At 41.4% G+C, this 14,652-nt stretch overlaps 1 protein-coding gene across 1 annotated transcript in view; it reads right to left on the reverse strand.

Annotated features, from left to right (window-relative positions):
- Positions 1 to 14,652, reverse strand: part of SNX24 (sorting nexin 24) — a 223,717-nt gene that overhangs the window by 12,079 nt on the left and 196,986 nt on the right. The window contains exons 4-6 of the mRNA XM_077462189.1: positions 11,157 to 11,251; positions 9,072 to 9,104; positions 7,630 to 7,694 (exon numbers count right to left, since the gene is read on the reverse strand). Of these exons, the coding sequence (XP_077318315.1) occupies positions 7,630 to 7,694; positions 9,072 to 9,104; positions 11,157 to 11,251 (193 nt within the window). The remainder of the gene's footprint in view (positions 1 to 7,629; positions 7,695 to 9,071; positions 9,105 to 11,156; positions 11,252 to 14,652) is intronic.

The raw sequence follows: 14,652 nt of genomic DNA on the forward strand, positions 1-14,652 counted from the left end.
CATCCTGTTTCCACTGCTCATCTTTGAAATGTTTCTACAACTTGATTGGAGTCCACCTATGGTAAATTCAGGTGATTGGACATGATTTGGAAAGGCATACACCTGTCTATATAAGGTCCCTCAGTTGACAGTGCATGTCAGAGCAAAACCAAGCCATGAAGTCCAAGGAATTGTCTGTCGACCTTCCGAGATTAAAGCACACTTCGGGGAAGGGTACAGAAAAATTTCTGCAGCAATGAGCCCAATGGCCTCCACAGTGCATGGAGTACAGTGGTTTACAGCATCCATAAATGGAGGAAGTCTGGAACCACCAGGACTCTTCCTAGAGCAGGCCACCCAGCCAAAATGAGTAATCGGGGAAAAGGGCCCTAGTCAGGGAGGTGACCAAGAACCGAATGGTTACTCTGACAGAGCACCACCATTTCTCTGTGGAGAGAGAAGAACCTTCAAGAAAAACAACCATCTCTGCAGCACTCCACCAATCAAGCCTGTATGGCCAGAAAAAAGCCACTCTTTAGTAAGACAGATGACAGCCCACCTGGATTTTGCCAAAGGCACCTGAAGGACTCTCAGACCATGAGAAACAAAACTCTCTGGTATAATGAAACAAAGATCGAACTCTTTGGTCTGAATGGCAAGCATTATGTCTGGAGGAAACCAGGCATCGTTCATCACCTGGCCAATACCATCCCTACAGTGAAGAATCTTGATGAAAACCTGCTTCAGAGCACTCTGGACCTTAGACTGGGGTGAAGATTCATCTTCCAACAGGACAATGACCATAAGCCGAACCCGAATGAACATCTCTGGAGAGATCTGAAAATGGCTGGGCAGTGACGCTCCCCATCCAACCTGAGGGAGCTTGAGAGGTCCTGCAAAGGAGAATGGGAGAAACTGCCCAAAAATAGGTTTGCCAAACCTTTATTATCATATGCAAAAAAGACTTGAGGCTGTAATTGGTGCCAAAGGTATTTTAACAAAGTATTGAGCAAAGACTTTGAATAGGGTTGAGCGAACCCGAACTTTTGGGTTTTTGGTACCCGGACCTGAACAATTTACTGTATGTTGGGGTTTGAGTTTGGTGTTCGGCAATGTAATGGCGCTTTTTAAAAAAGCTGCAGGGCAGCCAATCCACATTAGTTTAACTTGTGTGCCCTTAGAAGCCATCACAGCCATGCCCACTAATGACATGGCTGTGATTGGCCAGTGCAGCATGTGACCCAGCTATTCTAAAAACACCCATTTAGGGCCCAAAAAAATATTTTGCAGTGTTTCCTGCATATCTGTACATGTGAGATACACACTTTAGATACTGTTCTTCTATTCTGCTATTCAAAAAAATAAAAATAATTTAGGGCAAATTTTTTTTAATTTTTAATAGCATTTTCTGCAGATCTGTATGTGTGCGATAAACCCTTTAGATACTGTTGCTCTATTCTGCTATTCTAAAAACACCCATTTAGGGCCAACAAAAATATTTTACAGTGTTTCCTGCATATCTCTACGTGTGAGATACACACTTTAGATACTGTTCTTCTATTCTGCTATTCAAAAAACACCCATTTAGGGCAAGTTCCTAAATTTGAGAAATATGAGGAGAATGTCAAAGAAAGGACGTGGCCCCCGGTTGTGGTGCTGCTGGTGGAGTTCCAGGGAGAGGACGTGGTCCATCTGTGCCGGCTACACGCACAAGTGAAACACCTTCCTCAGGTGCGAGTAGGCAACAGAGCCTGCAGCGGTATTTGGTCAGGCCTAATGCAGCTCTACGAATGTTGAGGCCAGGACAAGTACAGGCGATATTAGATTGAGTTGCTGACAGTGCCTCCAGTTCCTTCACATTGTCTCCCACCCAGTCTCCTGTTGAAAGATCAGAGTTGGCACCTGCAGCCGATGTCCATCAGTCTTTCACCTCACCCTCTTGCAAATCAGCCAAGCAGTCTGAGCCCCAAATCATGCAGCAGTCTCTTCTGCTTTTTGATGACTCTGTTGGAAGAGATTGTGTGCACCGATGCCCAACCACTTATGTTTCAAGATGAGTACATGGGAGGACCATCGCAGCACGTCTCGGATGATGATGAAACACAGGTGCCAACTGCTGCTGATTTCGCAATTGTACAGACCGACAAGGAGGGCAGATGATGTGGAGGACGATGAGGTCCTCAACCCCACATGGAATCAACATCATGCAGGTGACCTGTGTAGTTCGGAGGAAGAGGCGGTGGTTGCACAGAGTCACCAGCACAGCAAAAGAGGGAGCAGGGTGCAAAAGCGGAGCGTCCGTCCCCTAGACAGTATGCCTGCTACTGCCCAACGCAGCAAGGGAGCGAGCACACCAAAGCCAGGTCCAAGGAGTTCCCTAGCGTGGCAGTTCTTCAGACAATGTGCTGATGACAAGACATGAGTGGTTTGCATGCTGTGCAATCAGAGCCTGAAGCGAGGCATTAACGTTTTCAACCAGAGCACAACCTGCATGACCAGGCATCTAAGTGCAAAGTACGAGCTGCAGTGGAGCAGACACCTCAAAAACCAAGAAAGGTCTCTGGCTCCTCCTGCTTCCTCTTCTGCTGCAGTCTCTGCCTCTTCATCCACCTCTGTAGTGGCAGTGGCACCTGCCAACCCGCAAACAGAGGATCTGTCAGCAACACTACCACCTAGGTCACCAACCATCTCCACAATGTCCCATGAAAGTGTTCAGCTCTCTATCTCCCAAACACTGGAGCGGAAGAGGAAGTACCCCCCTACCCACCCGGGATCCCTGGCCCTGAATGCCAGCATTTCAAAATTCCTGGCCTTTGAAATGCTGTCATTCCGTCTGGTGGAGACGCAGAGTTTTAAAAGCCTGATGGCATTGGCTGTCCCACAGTACGTCGTGCCCAGCCGCCACTACTTTTCCAGGCGAACCATCCTTTCCCTGCACAACCAAGTGGGGGACAAAATCAGGTGTGCACTGCGCAACGCCATCTGTGGCAAGGTCCACCTAAGTACAGATACGTGGACCAGTAAGCACGGTCAGGGACATTCTATTTCCCTAACAGCACACTGGGTAAATGCAGTGGCGGCTGGGCCTGAGGTGGATAGCAGTTTATGCGCATGTCCTTCCACCACCGAGGATTGCAGGGAGCTTCAGTTTGCCTCCTGTTGCTAACTCCTCCTACTCTGCTTCCTCATCCTCTACTGCCTCCTCATCCGGTCAGCGTAACACCTTCACCACCAACCTCAGCACAGCCAGGGGTAAACAACAGACCGATGAGTGGTTGGTGGCAGTGAGCCTGAAGCCCGATCTGGTGGTGTGCGATAATGGCTGAAATCTTGTAGCAGCTCTGGGCCTATCCGGTTTGACACACATCCCTTGCCTGGCGCATGTGCTGAACTTAGTGGTCCAGAGGTTCCTTAAAAATGACCCCGATATGGCAGAGCTGCTGCAGAAAGTGCGGGCCGTCTGTGCGCACTTTTGGCGTTCTCACCCTGCTGCTGCTTGCCTGTCAGCGCTGTAGCGCAACTTCGGCCTTCCTGCTCACCGCCTCATATGTGACGTGCCCACAAGATGGAACTCCACCTTGCACATGCTGGCCAGACTGTGCGAGCAGCAGCAGGAAATAGTGGAGTTTCAGCTGCAGGACGCACGCACCACTTCACCACCAATAACTGGGCCTCCATGCGAGAGCTGTGTGCCTTGTTGCGATGCTTCGAGTACTCCACCAACATGGCCAGTGCCGATGACGCCATTCTCAGGGTTACTATCCCAGTTTTATGCCTCCTTAAAAAAACGCTTCGGGCGATGATGGAAGGGGATGTGGCACAGGAGGAGGAGGAAGAGGGATAATTTCCAAGGCTTTCAGGGCAGTCATTCACAAGTGGCTACGAGGGTGGGTTCCTCCACCAACAAACGCCAGGTACAAAATTGTCCAACAAGGGCACAGTTCTGGAGGATGACGAGATGGAGGTGGATGAGGAGAAACCATGTTCACAGCAGGGTGGCAACCAGACCAGCTATGGCCATCACTGGTGCGTGGCTGGGGGGATACAGAGAACACAGACAATACACCTCCCACAGAGGACAGCTTTTCGTTGCCTTAGGGCAGCCTGGCACACATGAGTGATTACATGCTACAGTGTCTCCGCAACGACCGCTGAGTTGCCCACATTCTAACTGGTGCTGATTACTGGGTGGCCACGCTGTTGGATCCCCATTACAAGGACAACGTACCATCCTTAATTCCCTCACTGGAGTGTGATAATTAGATGCGTGAGTACAAGCGCACACTGGTAGACGTGCTGCTGGTGGCATTCCCACCTGACAGCAGGGGCACGGTGGAAGCACAAGGCGAAGGCAGAGGAGGAGAAAGAGGTCATCAATGCAGCCGGGGCACCGCCAGCACCTCAGAAGGCAGGGTTAGCATGGCCGAAATGTGGAGAAGCTTTGTCAACACGCCACAACAACCAGTACCACCAGTTGAGATGGAACATCCTAGCAGGAGCCAGCATTTCCCCAACATGGTGGAGCAGTATGTGTGCACACGCCTACATGTACTGAATGACGGGTCTGACCCCTTCAACTTCTGGATCTCCAAATTGGGCACATGGCCTGAGCTTGTCCTTTACGCCTTGGAGGTGCTGGCCTGCCCTGCAGCCAGTGTATTATCTGAATGTGTATTTAGCACGGCAGGGGGCCTTATTACAGACAAGCGCAGCCGCCTGTCCAGAACCAATGTGGACAAGCTCACGTTCATTAAAATGAACCAGGCATGGATCTCACAGGACTTGTCCGTACCTTGTGCAGAATAGACATGCATACCGGTGTTCTGACAAAAACTGTCCGTCATCAGTGAGTGTCCGCCCCGTACTGCCCAGGAGCAGTGCTTGCGCAGTACGGATGACAAGGAGATTCCGAAAATCTCAGAAGATGAACGGCGCCTGCGCAGTGAGTGCAGGTTCAAGCTCCACCATCCAAGTGGAGTAAATTACTGGCATTTGGGATATTCTGGCTGCCAAATAGTATTTGTGTAGGTAGGGTATCCTAGGCCCCCTCTTTTCCTATGTAAATAAAGAGTCTGTTGTGGAATTCTATAGCCCGCTTTCCCCCAGGTGAATTTGAGGACTTTGGTTTGAAATGATTTGATATGGTCTTTTTTAATAGGGATTGGAAGGGAGCAAAACAGGTAAAGGAGTCTGGGAAGCAGGGTCATCTTAACAGAATTAACCCTCCCGATCCATGATAGGTTGTGTTTAGACCATGTTGTGAGATTTAGCTCGAGTTTCCGGTACATGGGGGGGGGGTAATTGCTGTGATAGAGGTCTTCTGTTTTTGCTGTGAGGTTGATTCCCAGCTATTTAATGGAAGAGGTACTCCATTGGATATTAAAGTTCTTTTGTAAGAGGTTCACAGTGTCTGGTGGAAGGGAAATGTTGAGGGCTTGTGACTTTGAATAATTTACTAGTAGGCCCGAGTTCTTGGAAAATTCATCTAAGGAGTGGCAAAGATTGGGGAGAGAGGTTATAGGGGAGGTAAGGAATAGAAGGATGTCGTCTGCAAACAGGCCACATTTGTGAACCTGAGAGCCACATTGAACTCCTTGTATGTTGGGGTCCCGGCGAATGGAGATGGCTAGTGTCTCAATTGCTATTGCAAAGATTAGCGGAGATAAAGGACAGCCTTGTCTGGTGCCTTTGGCTATATGTATTGGTTTGGAGTAGTGGCCTTGAAGCCCAATATAGGCTTTAGGATTTGAATAAAGAGCTGGGATCAGGCCCATAAATTTGTCGGCAAAGCCCCAACCTTCAAGGATTGTAAAGATGTATGGCCAGGAGACAGAATCGAAGGCATTTTGAAGGTCCAGTGATAAAAGCATGCCTGATTGTTTTGGACCTCACGGCCAGTTTGTCTGGAGGATGGAGACTATGTCTATGGCTCTTCTGATCTGATCAGGGCCATCTGCCTGGGATGAACCCCACTTCCTTATGAACATATCGGTTAATGAAGGAAGCTAGACGATTTGCAAGGAGTTTGGAAAGGATTTTTTAAGTCGCTATTGATGAGAGAGATGGGTCTATAATTACTGACTTCTTCTGGGTTTTTATCTGGTTTCGGTATTACTGCAATGTAGGCTGTGTTTAGGTGAGGATCAAGTGGGGTTCCCTGTGTCTTTGCGTTAAAATTTTTTGTCAAATGTGGAGTCAGGGTGGTGGTAAATGTCTTGCAAGAGGGGTTAGGGAGACCATCGGGCCTGGAGCAGAACCTGATTTGAGGTTCTTAATGACTTCCTGTACCCTCTTCTTCTGAGAAGGGGGCCTCCAGCATATTTTTTATTTTTATGTATTTTATGTTATTTTAAGTTATTTTCCTATCCATATTTATTTATTTGCAGAGCACTTGCCATGCTCTTAACATTTTGCTGCCATTTGCAGCCCTCTAGCCCTTTCCATTACTTTTTTAGAGCCATTTTAGTCCTCAAATGTTCGGGTCCTCATTGACTTCAATGGGGTTTGGGTTCGGGGTCGGGGTCAAGTTCAGGTCCCGAACTCAAACTTTTCTGCGAAGTTCGGCCGATCCTGAACATCCAGGTGTTTGCTCAACTCTGTTAAAACTAATGTACATGGGATTTTTTTCATTTTTTTATTTTTAATAAAATTTGCAAAGATTTCAAACAAACTTCTTTCACGTATTATTTGTAGAATTTTGAGGAAAAAAATGAATTTGATTTATTTTGGAATAAGGCTGCAACATAACAATTTGTGGAAAAAGTGAAGCCATGTGAATACTTTCTGGATGCACTGTACATAATCAATAGTTTTGTGATAACCGTATATTATCCCGAGGCAGTTAACTTATGGTGTTTTCCATCAAAGATTTCTTGTACGCTATTGCTAACATTATACCACGATGATTTATAAAAAAACATATTTAACTACTTTAAAGTTCCTTCTCCTGAAGAAGTGATACATCTGAAAAATGCATTGACAGATGAAACTTTTTGTGTACTGTATATAAGAGATAGATCGTATATGAACAAGTTTAAACTCTCCCTACTTTATAGTTCTTTTTACTTGTCAACCGTATGGCCTAGGACAGTGATGCACTCTGCAGTGTAGTTCAGCATCATGGGAAATGTAGTTCCAAAACTTCTGGGGTGCCAAGGTTCACCATCACTGGCCTAGGATGAGGCTGGTCTTGGCTACACCCTGAGCCATGTTATGTTACATACATGTGCTGAGTTTTTTTTTGACTGTGTGAGTTTGGCAACTCCCAGCTTTTTTTCTACTTTTGTGTATATGTAAAATTAAGTGTATAAACTCTTATATGACAGTTTTTTGGGGTTCTGCAATTGATAATGCATGACTACCTCAGTTGTAATGTTTTCTGCATATAAATATATACTGTAAGTTTTAGTTTTTATTTGCGTATTATGTCTTCATATTATGTAAATTACACACCTGTATAAAAAGTATAAATAAAAGTAACACATTGCATTAAACATAAATCAAGTTGCAACCTGGCTACATTTTGTCCTCTGCAGCAACTATAAATTATAAGATGTGACAAAAAGCATTTAACGTTTGTAATAACCCTGCAGTTCTGTGCTGCTGGGTCAGATCAGTAAACAGCAGTTAACAGATGACAGGTTTGATTACCGTTGGCTGCAGGCAAGACATATGGGTCCCTTAGGAACAGCAGCACAGGCTGGTGTGACAGTTTGCTGGAAAGGTCAAAAACACAAGCATCAGCATCAAAAATAGTAAAGAGAAAATGCAACAAACTAGTTTCAATAAGATGATGAGTTGAGACTGCAGTGCGGTGAAATTCAAATACAGTCACCGCTCTTGTTTTGCTGCAGTTTCCTTTGCCCAATTACTGTAGACCGGGCACAGTTTGCAAAAATGCAAAAAGCTCCTAAACACAAGTTTACAAGCTGTAGTGTACATGAGCCCTCAGTGTTCAAACTAATAACTACACCTCCACCGATTTAGATTTTTCTGTATATTTTTAAAGGATACTGTCATAAAGCAAAAACGTAGTACAAGGTGGCTCTGATGGCTTTTTCATCAAAATGGATAATAGAAGTGAAGCCTTAAAAATCATTGCATTCTCATTGCCACAGCCTGCCCAGGGCAAGGCAGTGTATACATCTCGCTGTGCTCCCAGCGGTTTGAAATATGGTATGTGTGCCTGGCCACAGTCAACAGTGGTCATATTCACACTTAGCTCAGCATCCACATCCTGGATAGAACTGGAACATGCACCAAACTTTCAGGGAACCATTGTGAACACTGCAGAATGTAGACTATAGGCCACATTGGTGAGCTTGTCCATTATACTCTAAAGCCTTGTACACACAATTAGAATATCGGATGAACGACCGTTAGTTTTTTTCAATTTTTTGCATGCTAGTCTCATATCGAAAACCCAAAAATTACGAAAATTCTCTTACGACAGAATACAACTTCAGAAGTGATGTAATGTGTTGTATTGCATTATAACATATTCTTTAATTTCCGAGCATGCGTGGTCTTGGTCTTCCAATTTTTTTGGGATGAATACTGTACTGATTAAAGGAAAATTTATTAGTTCTGGTATCATACGAGAACAATTTTCATGTTTGTCCCTTTGGATAATTTTGCTTACGAATATAAATGATCAGATTATTCTATGATCACTTTGAAAGAGGTATTTTTCGTCCAATTTTCTCATTTGTACTAGGCATTACTTACAATCTGATAAGAAGGGTGGGGACACTTTTTTTGTTTGTTTGAAACTACCTTTAAAAAAAGAATGCTGTGAATCTTTTGACTTTCATTAAGAATCAAGAAATGTATTGTCATTTTACAATAAAAATCATAAAATTAAGTTGCAGTTCCTTCCAATGCTATACACAAAACAAAATGTATGGAAAGTCACATATAACATATACATTTAAAAACACACCATAACAAAATATAATAATAAATACACCACACCCACTGACATCTATTATCACTATTAAAAATAAATACGTACAAAAAGATTAAAATATATAGTTCCCAACATCCTTTCTAAAACAACTTTATATTCAATCATAAAACCAATATAATTTTACCTGGTTTCTTCTGAATCAAGGTCTTCAATTGACCTGAAAGATAATAAAATGATTACTTTATGTTATATTAAAGAATACTGTATGTAAAGCCACCAACGTTTTTCGTTCCTTTTTGGATGAGTAGGGAATATAAATTTTTCCTGTCTGTGTCCTGTCATTGAGATTTTCCTTCATTTTACATCTTTCCCAAGTGAGGGGAATTCCCCTCTTAAGTCACCAGAACAAGTTTACTTGTTGGAAGATTCACCCTCACCTCCAGTGACAGTTTAGATTTGGTGGATTTCCCATCACGTTCTGTACCAGAGACAGTGGTAATCAGAACAAGTATCGGAGGAGATTCCCAGTAGGGCCACAGACAGCAATATCACTCAAGTTTAAAATATACAATTATTTAATATATAATCATATATATTAATATAATTATTATGCTCCCTAGCTCCTAAAATAGGATCCAAATGTACAGTAATTGTTTTTATATTTTCATGCAAATGGATATTAACTGTGTAGAAGTAGTGTAGAATAAATAGTGCTGGGAGACATGTGGGAAAGGCAAGATGCAACTCTGGATGGCATGTTAAATCAGTTGAGGAATTGTTCCTAAGCAGGAATAACAGCCGCAATGCTCAACCCACAAGTCTCTGAAATTACGTTTTGCATTTAATATTCTCAGAAAACTGTTAACAGTGCTAGGGGGGACCCTTTAGGTTCCTGCTACAGGATTTTGTGCTGGGCTAGATTTTCTAATGCTTCAAACATATAAAAAGTGGCCTGCAGTTTTGCAGCCTTTGATTCGATTCAGGGTTATTCTTAGAGCACAGGTACAGGCAAACAAATGCACATACACACATTTTATAAAGCATCAATATTTAAGATGATTCATGAGATGAAATATAAAATTAATACATTATTGCAGGCTGCTAATAACCCTAATGATAAATGCATATATAGGAGGGAAACTGGGTTTGTGACAAAAGGTGGTCGTGAATACTATTATCAATTTTCATGAAATTTCATAAAATACGCCTTATTATTATGTCATACAGATTTAAAGCCATTTCAAAATTTAAAATAGACCAAACAATTAATCCAAACACTGATACTGTCACCAGCAGGCCAGGATTTGTAAAAGAGAATATTAGAAAAATAAAAATATTAGAAAAATAAGATTTTACCACACCTAGAATAAGCATAGTCATATCTCATTAGTGGTATATGAAGATATGTAGCCACAAAGAACTTGGGACAGGACAACAGAGGTGGTCTGGAGAACATGGTCACTGTCCCTAACAATAAGGGTGTGCCTTAGCTGAGCCTTCAAAATGTCTGCCTCCAGTGTGTATAAGTGACAGGTACACCTTTTTGTATTTTGTATCATTAAAACAAAGTCCTCCTTTTTTTCTCATTAATAGTATTATAATATAGTAATATTGTTAATAGTATTAGTCGTTTGTTTAGCAAGCTTAGTGAAATGATGACCTTATATTTCATATTTTATGTATCTGTAAATTTGGACATTTTAAAAAAAATATTTGATTATTGTGATGTATGTGGCTTTGGGTCCATTCAAATAATTAGCCATAGACTCGTTAAACTAACCAGCCTGTTTTTTATGACAGAGAACACAAACATCACTAATAATGTAGTTACTAAGACAGTGAGAAACAATTTTGTCATTATTTAAATTCTATTTATACTGTACAAGTACTCATCACTTAACGACCAGGTTCCGTTCCAAGGACCAGGTCATTAAACAAATTGGTTGTTAAACGAGGAATCACAAGTAATCGCAATTTTAAACATTCTTAAGTACTATACTGTATTGTGAAAAAAAGTTCTAAACTCCAGCTCAATAACATTGTTTTAATTTGCCTAAGTACAGAACACAAATGAAAATTCTGTACTGTACAAAACAATGATGTATAGCGCGCCATTCGGGTGGGGAGAGCTGATCGTAAGTCCAAGTGGTCGTTAAACGAGGAGTATCTGTACTCATTATGGAGCTTAAAAATCATATTGAAGTCTTTAGGGAAAAACAAGATATTTCAAATATAGATTGAGTGATTACGAAGATATAAAATATCTTACCCACAGCTTTCAGCTTTTGGCAACGAGGGTAAATGTCGAACGTTTAAAAAATCAAGAAATATTTTTGGAAGCTCTTCATTTTCATATATTATAGTCTGAAATAAAAAAAAGGAGGTAAACATTTAACATAATAATTAAAATGAAAAATATAAGAAAATCAGCCAGGAAAGATTAAACTGAATGACTGTTTTCATGTTAAAATAATAACAGTTTAGTAATGACCTAATAAAGACCTCTTAACAAGTGACAAGCAAATGGCATTTTAAAATTCTCAAGCCTTAGCAATTCTGGTGTCACGCTAAAGTTTTATCTCACATTTCTATTTAAGTGAAAACAAAAAGAAAACAAAATGTTCCATTTCAATAGCCGAAGCTATTTCATTACTCAGCCATGAAGGAATCCAATCCATCATTGCTCTGAGAAAGGGGAAATCTCCTGTGGTTTCAGAGACTTACTCTGGTTTTATTAATGCAAGATTTAGGAAATGTTAACAATGTGAGTTGTTTGTTTAGTTTGACAGATCAGTCTACGATGCACTGGCCACATCCAGAGTATATTTGAGAATGACAAAGGACAGGCCACATGTCTCCTTGTCATGTTGTTCACAGCTAAGGCCCGATATTTCTTTCAGTTAATATATAAAGGCATTTGCAGCGATACCCGGCGATATTCTGAACGTGCATTGTAAACGGAGACCAAGGTTGGAAAAAAAAAAAAAGCCTTCAAGTTAAGCTTTAGAAGCACAAGAACTGAATTCCACAACAGGCACTTTATGCAGTTTATGAAATGTGAAATTAAAATAGATTTCATGGCATTGGATTCTGAATGAACTGTAATTCACTTTACATGTAAACTACAATTCAAAGATGATCTATTTATGTAAAATATATATCAGAAATATTGGAGGGGAAAATGCACTTTTCTCCTACAACTGAAAAGAGACAGATTGCTATCTGCCTGCTATAATACCGCACTGACCAATTATTTCGCTCTACGAGATTGTATTGCCTATTGTTAAACCAATCTATCAAACGTTAAGTGATTGATAGCTGCTGTTTTTAGTGTTCTTTTTTATTTTAAAAACACTGTCATCGCTTGTTTATAAAAGCTGCCCTTTAACTGTATATTGGAAGTCAGGTAAAAACTGTGCTTATTTTATTGAAGTGCATCTAAAGCCAAACTTTTTATCTTAACTTTGGATAGAGTGGCAAGTGGTTAGAGATTCCCTGCCAAGTTTTTATTGCCGTCTGTGATCCCAATAGAGTGACTTGTGATGTCTGTGTGTTCTGGTGACCATTGTCAAAGAAAGTGAAGGGAAATCCAAGGTTTTGAGTTGCCACCAGAAAGAGAATACAGGAGGAATCTTGCGGACCAGTTTCCAGTGACAACTATAATAGGAAATTCTTCTTACTTTAGAGAGATTTCTACAAGACAAGGAGTGAAGAGAAATCTCTTAAATGGGACACAAATAAAAAAAAAAAAAAAAAAAAAGACTGATTTAACATAATTTCCCATTTGATCCAAACTGGAATGAAGATTTTACATATTACTTTAATGGTACAGACCTTCACATGGCTGGACCTTGCTAGAATCAGTTTCAGTGTGTTTAGGGCTTGTTCACTAAAATGGCACAGCTTTCTTGGTCCTGACTACCATATCTTCTGTTGCAACTTAGTGGAGTTTTGTTCTGGTATCATAAAGTAAGAAAAAAAGAAATATATAAAAGAAGACCCCCTCCCTCCTATAACATCCAAGGCAGATGGACAAGTGTGGGAACCCTGTACACTGAGTGGGTAAATCAATCCAAGCAATGGGTGGAACAACTCTTAGATAACCAAATAGGCAAAGCTTCATATGTGAAGAAGTGTTTGACAGGCATTGAGCAAGCGACATGTCACCTCTGCTTTAACCCTCAAAATGCAGACTCACCGCACGTGCATGCATCACAGGCAGTTAAAGTGCAGCCCCATTAAACTGGGTTGCATCCGGTGGCTGAATGAGACATGCCATTCCATTTTTGCCACGGCATGGGTAAAACCCTGTGCGTTGCACTGTTCTGTTTAGGTTGGTGACCGGGGGGGGGTAATGGGGCTGGTGGAAACCTGTAACCCAACAACCTGCTTTAACCACTTTCCTCTTCCTCCTAGATGCCCATGTATATGAGTCCTTAATAAATGAGTGAAATGATATTTTACGCAATATATCAATAGGATTATACATAAAAAGCTAAAAAAAAGAAAACACCACAAGGTACTGTTTATTTCTAAACTGGCATGATATATCCCAACAGAAAAACAACCCTGTCTGTGGGTCAGGTGCATCAGACGATCTGTAGCCATGCCTCCTTGTCCCACTGGCCTGGAAGCAGGCCTGGCATAGTCAACAAATATTTGTGGCTGTTTAATTTATACAATCTGGTATTTTCCCTATTGACAGGACTCCTTACTGTAGAAACAAAGACTTGTACTTTATTTTATTTAGCACAGCAGATGTTCATAAGGAATCTATGACCAGAGGCAGAAGATCGCATGGTCCATTCTATGACATGCTTCTAAAAACCACTCAACTGCCACTTATACATAGCTGATAGGGGATATCAAAGAAGCTCCAGTTCAGTATAGTGCAATATTGCATGATCATTCCCTTCTGGTCAAAGCCTGTGCTGACAGAAATATGAATGATGCCTTTGCTAACCTCTTCTGAAAATGTTTACCTGGCTGTTGTGCTAATTGAATGGCTTTAATGCGCTCTAGCTTAGAAGAATAAAGGGTTTGTTTCACTGTTGGCTATTCTGTACTCCATCTGCACCATTTTTTTAAATTTTTTTTTTTTTTTTTTTTAGGTGCCTCATACAAGTCGCCATCCCCTTACTGGAATACAAATATTAAGGCTTGCATTGGAAAACTGCAACAATCTGCTCTTATGTTAATGAAGGTAAACCAGTCATGAAAGAAATGTGTAGGCTGCCATTCCCAGTCTCTTTATGAAAAGGCTAGTTGCCTTGCCCTGTCTGGTTTCAAAACTTATGAAGTCCGAATTCCCTTAGTAACACTTCCATAGAATATTTTATGTAAGTAAAAACCTGCCATCAGAAATGCTGCTTGCAATAGGAATTGTATCCACATTTCCCCACTTGCAATACAAAAGCAAAATGGATGAAAAAAAGTGTAGATGTTTATTTAACCTAATGCAGTGCACCTACCTGTAATTTGGGCTATAATTTGAACAAAACAGAACATTTTCAGTTGATCTTTCCATGTATAGAACATGAATGGTGAAATTAGTAGACATTAAGAGACTGGCTCTGGCATTGACAGATATCTGATGGGATGGAATTTTTACAAAGTTCTATCTATTCAGAGTTGGCCTAACATTACTTACCAGCAAAAATGGAAATGGCCGATACGCACTTAACAACAGATGTGTATGCTAGGTGACCCGAGGTTCATTTGCTTCTGGAAGGAATTTTTTTCCAAACAACGATATTACTTTAGAA

The sequence above is a fragment of the Lithobates pipiens genome, unplaced genomic scaffold (assembly GCF_037356315.1).
Source record: "Lithobates pipiens isolate NorthernLeopardFrog02 unplaced genomic scaffold, aLitPip1_a1.2 Scaffold_3, whole genome shotgun sequence".
Lineage (NCBI taxonomy): Eukaryota > Metazoa > Chordata > Amphibia > Anura > Ranidae > Lithobates > Lithobates pipiens.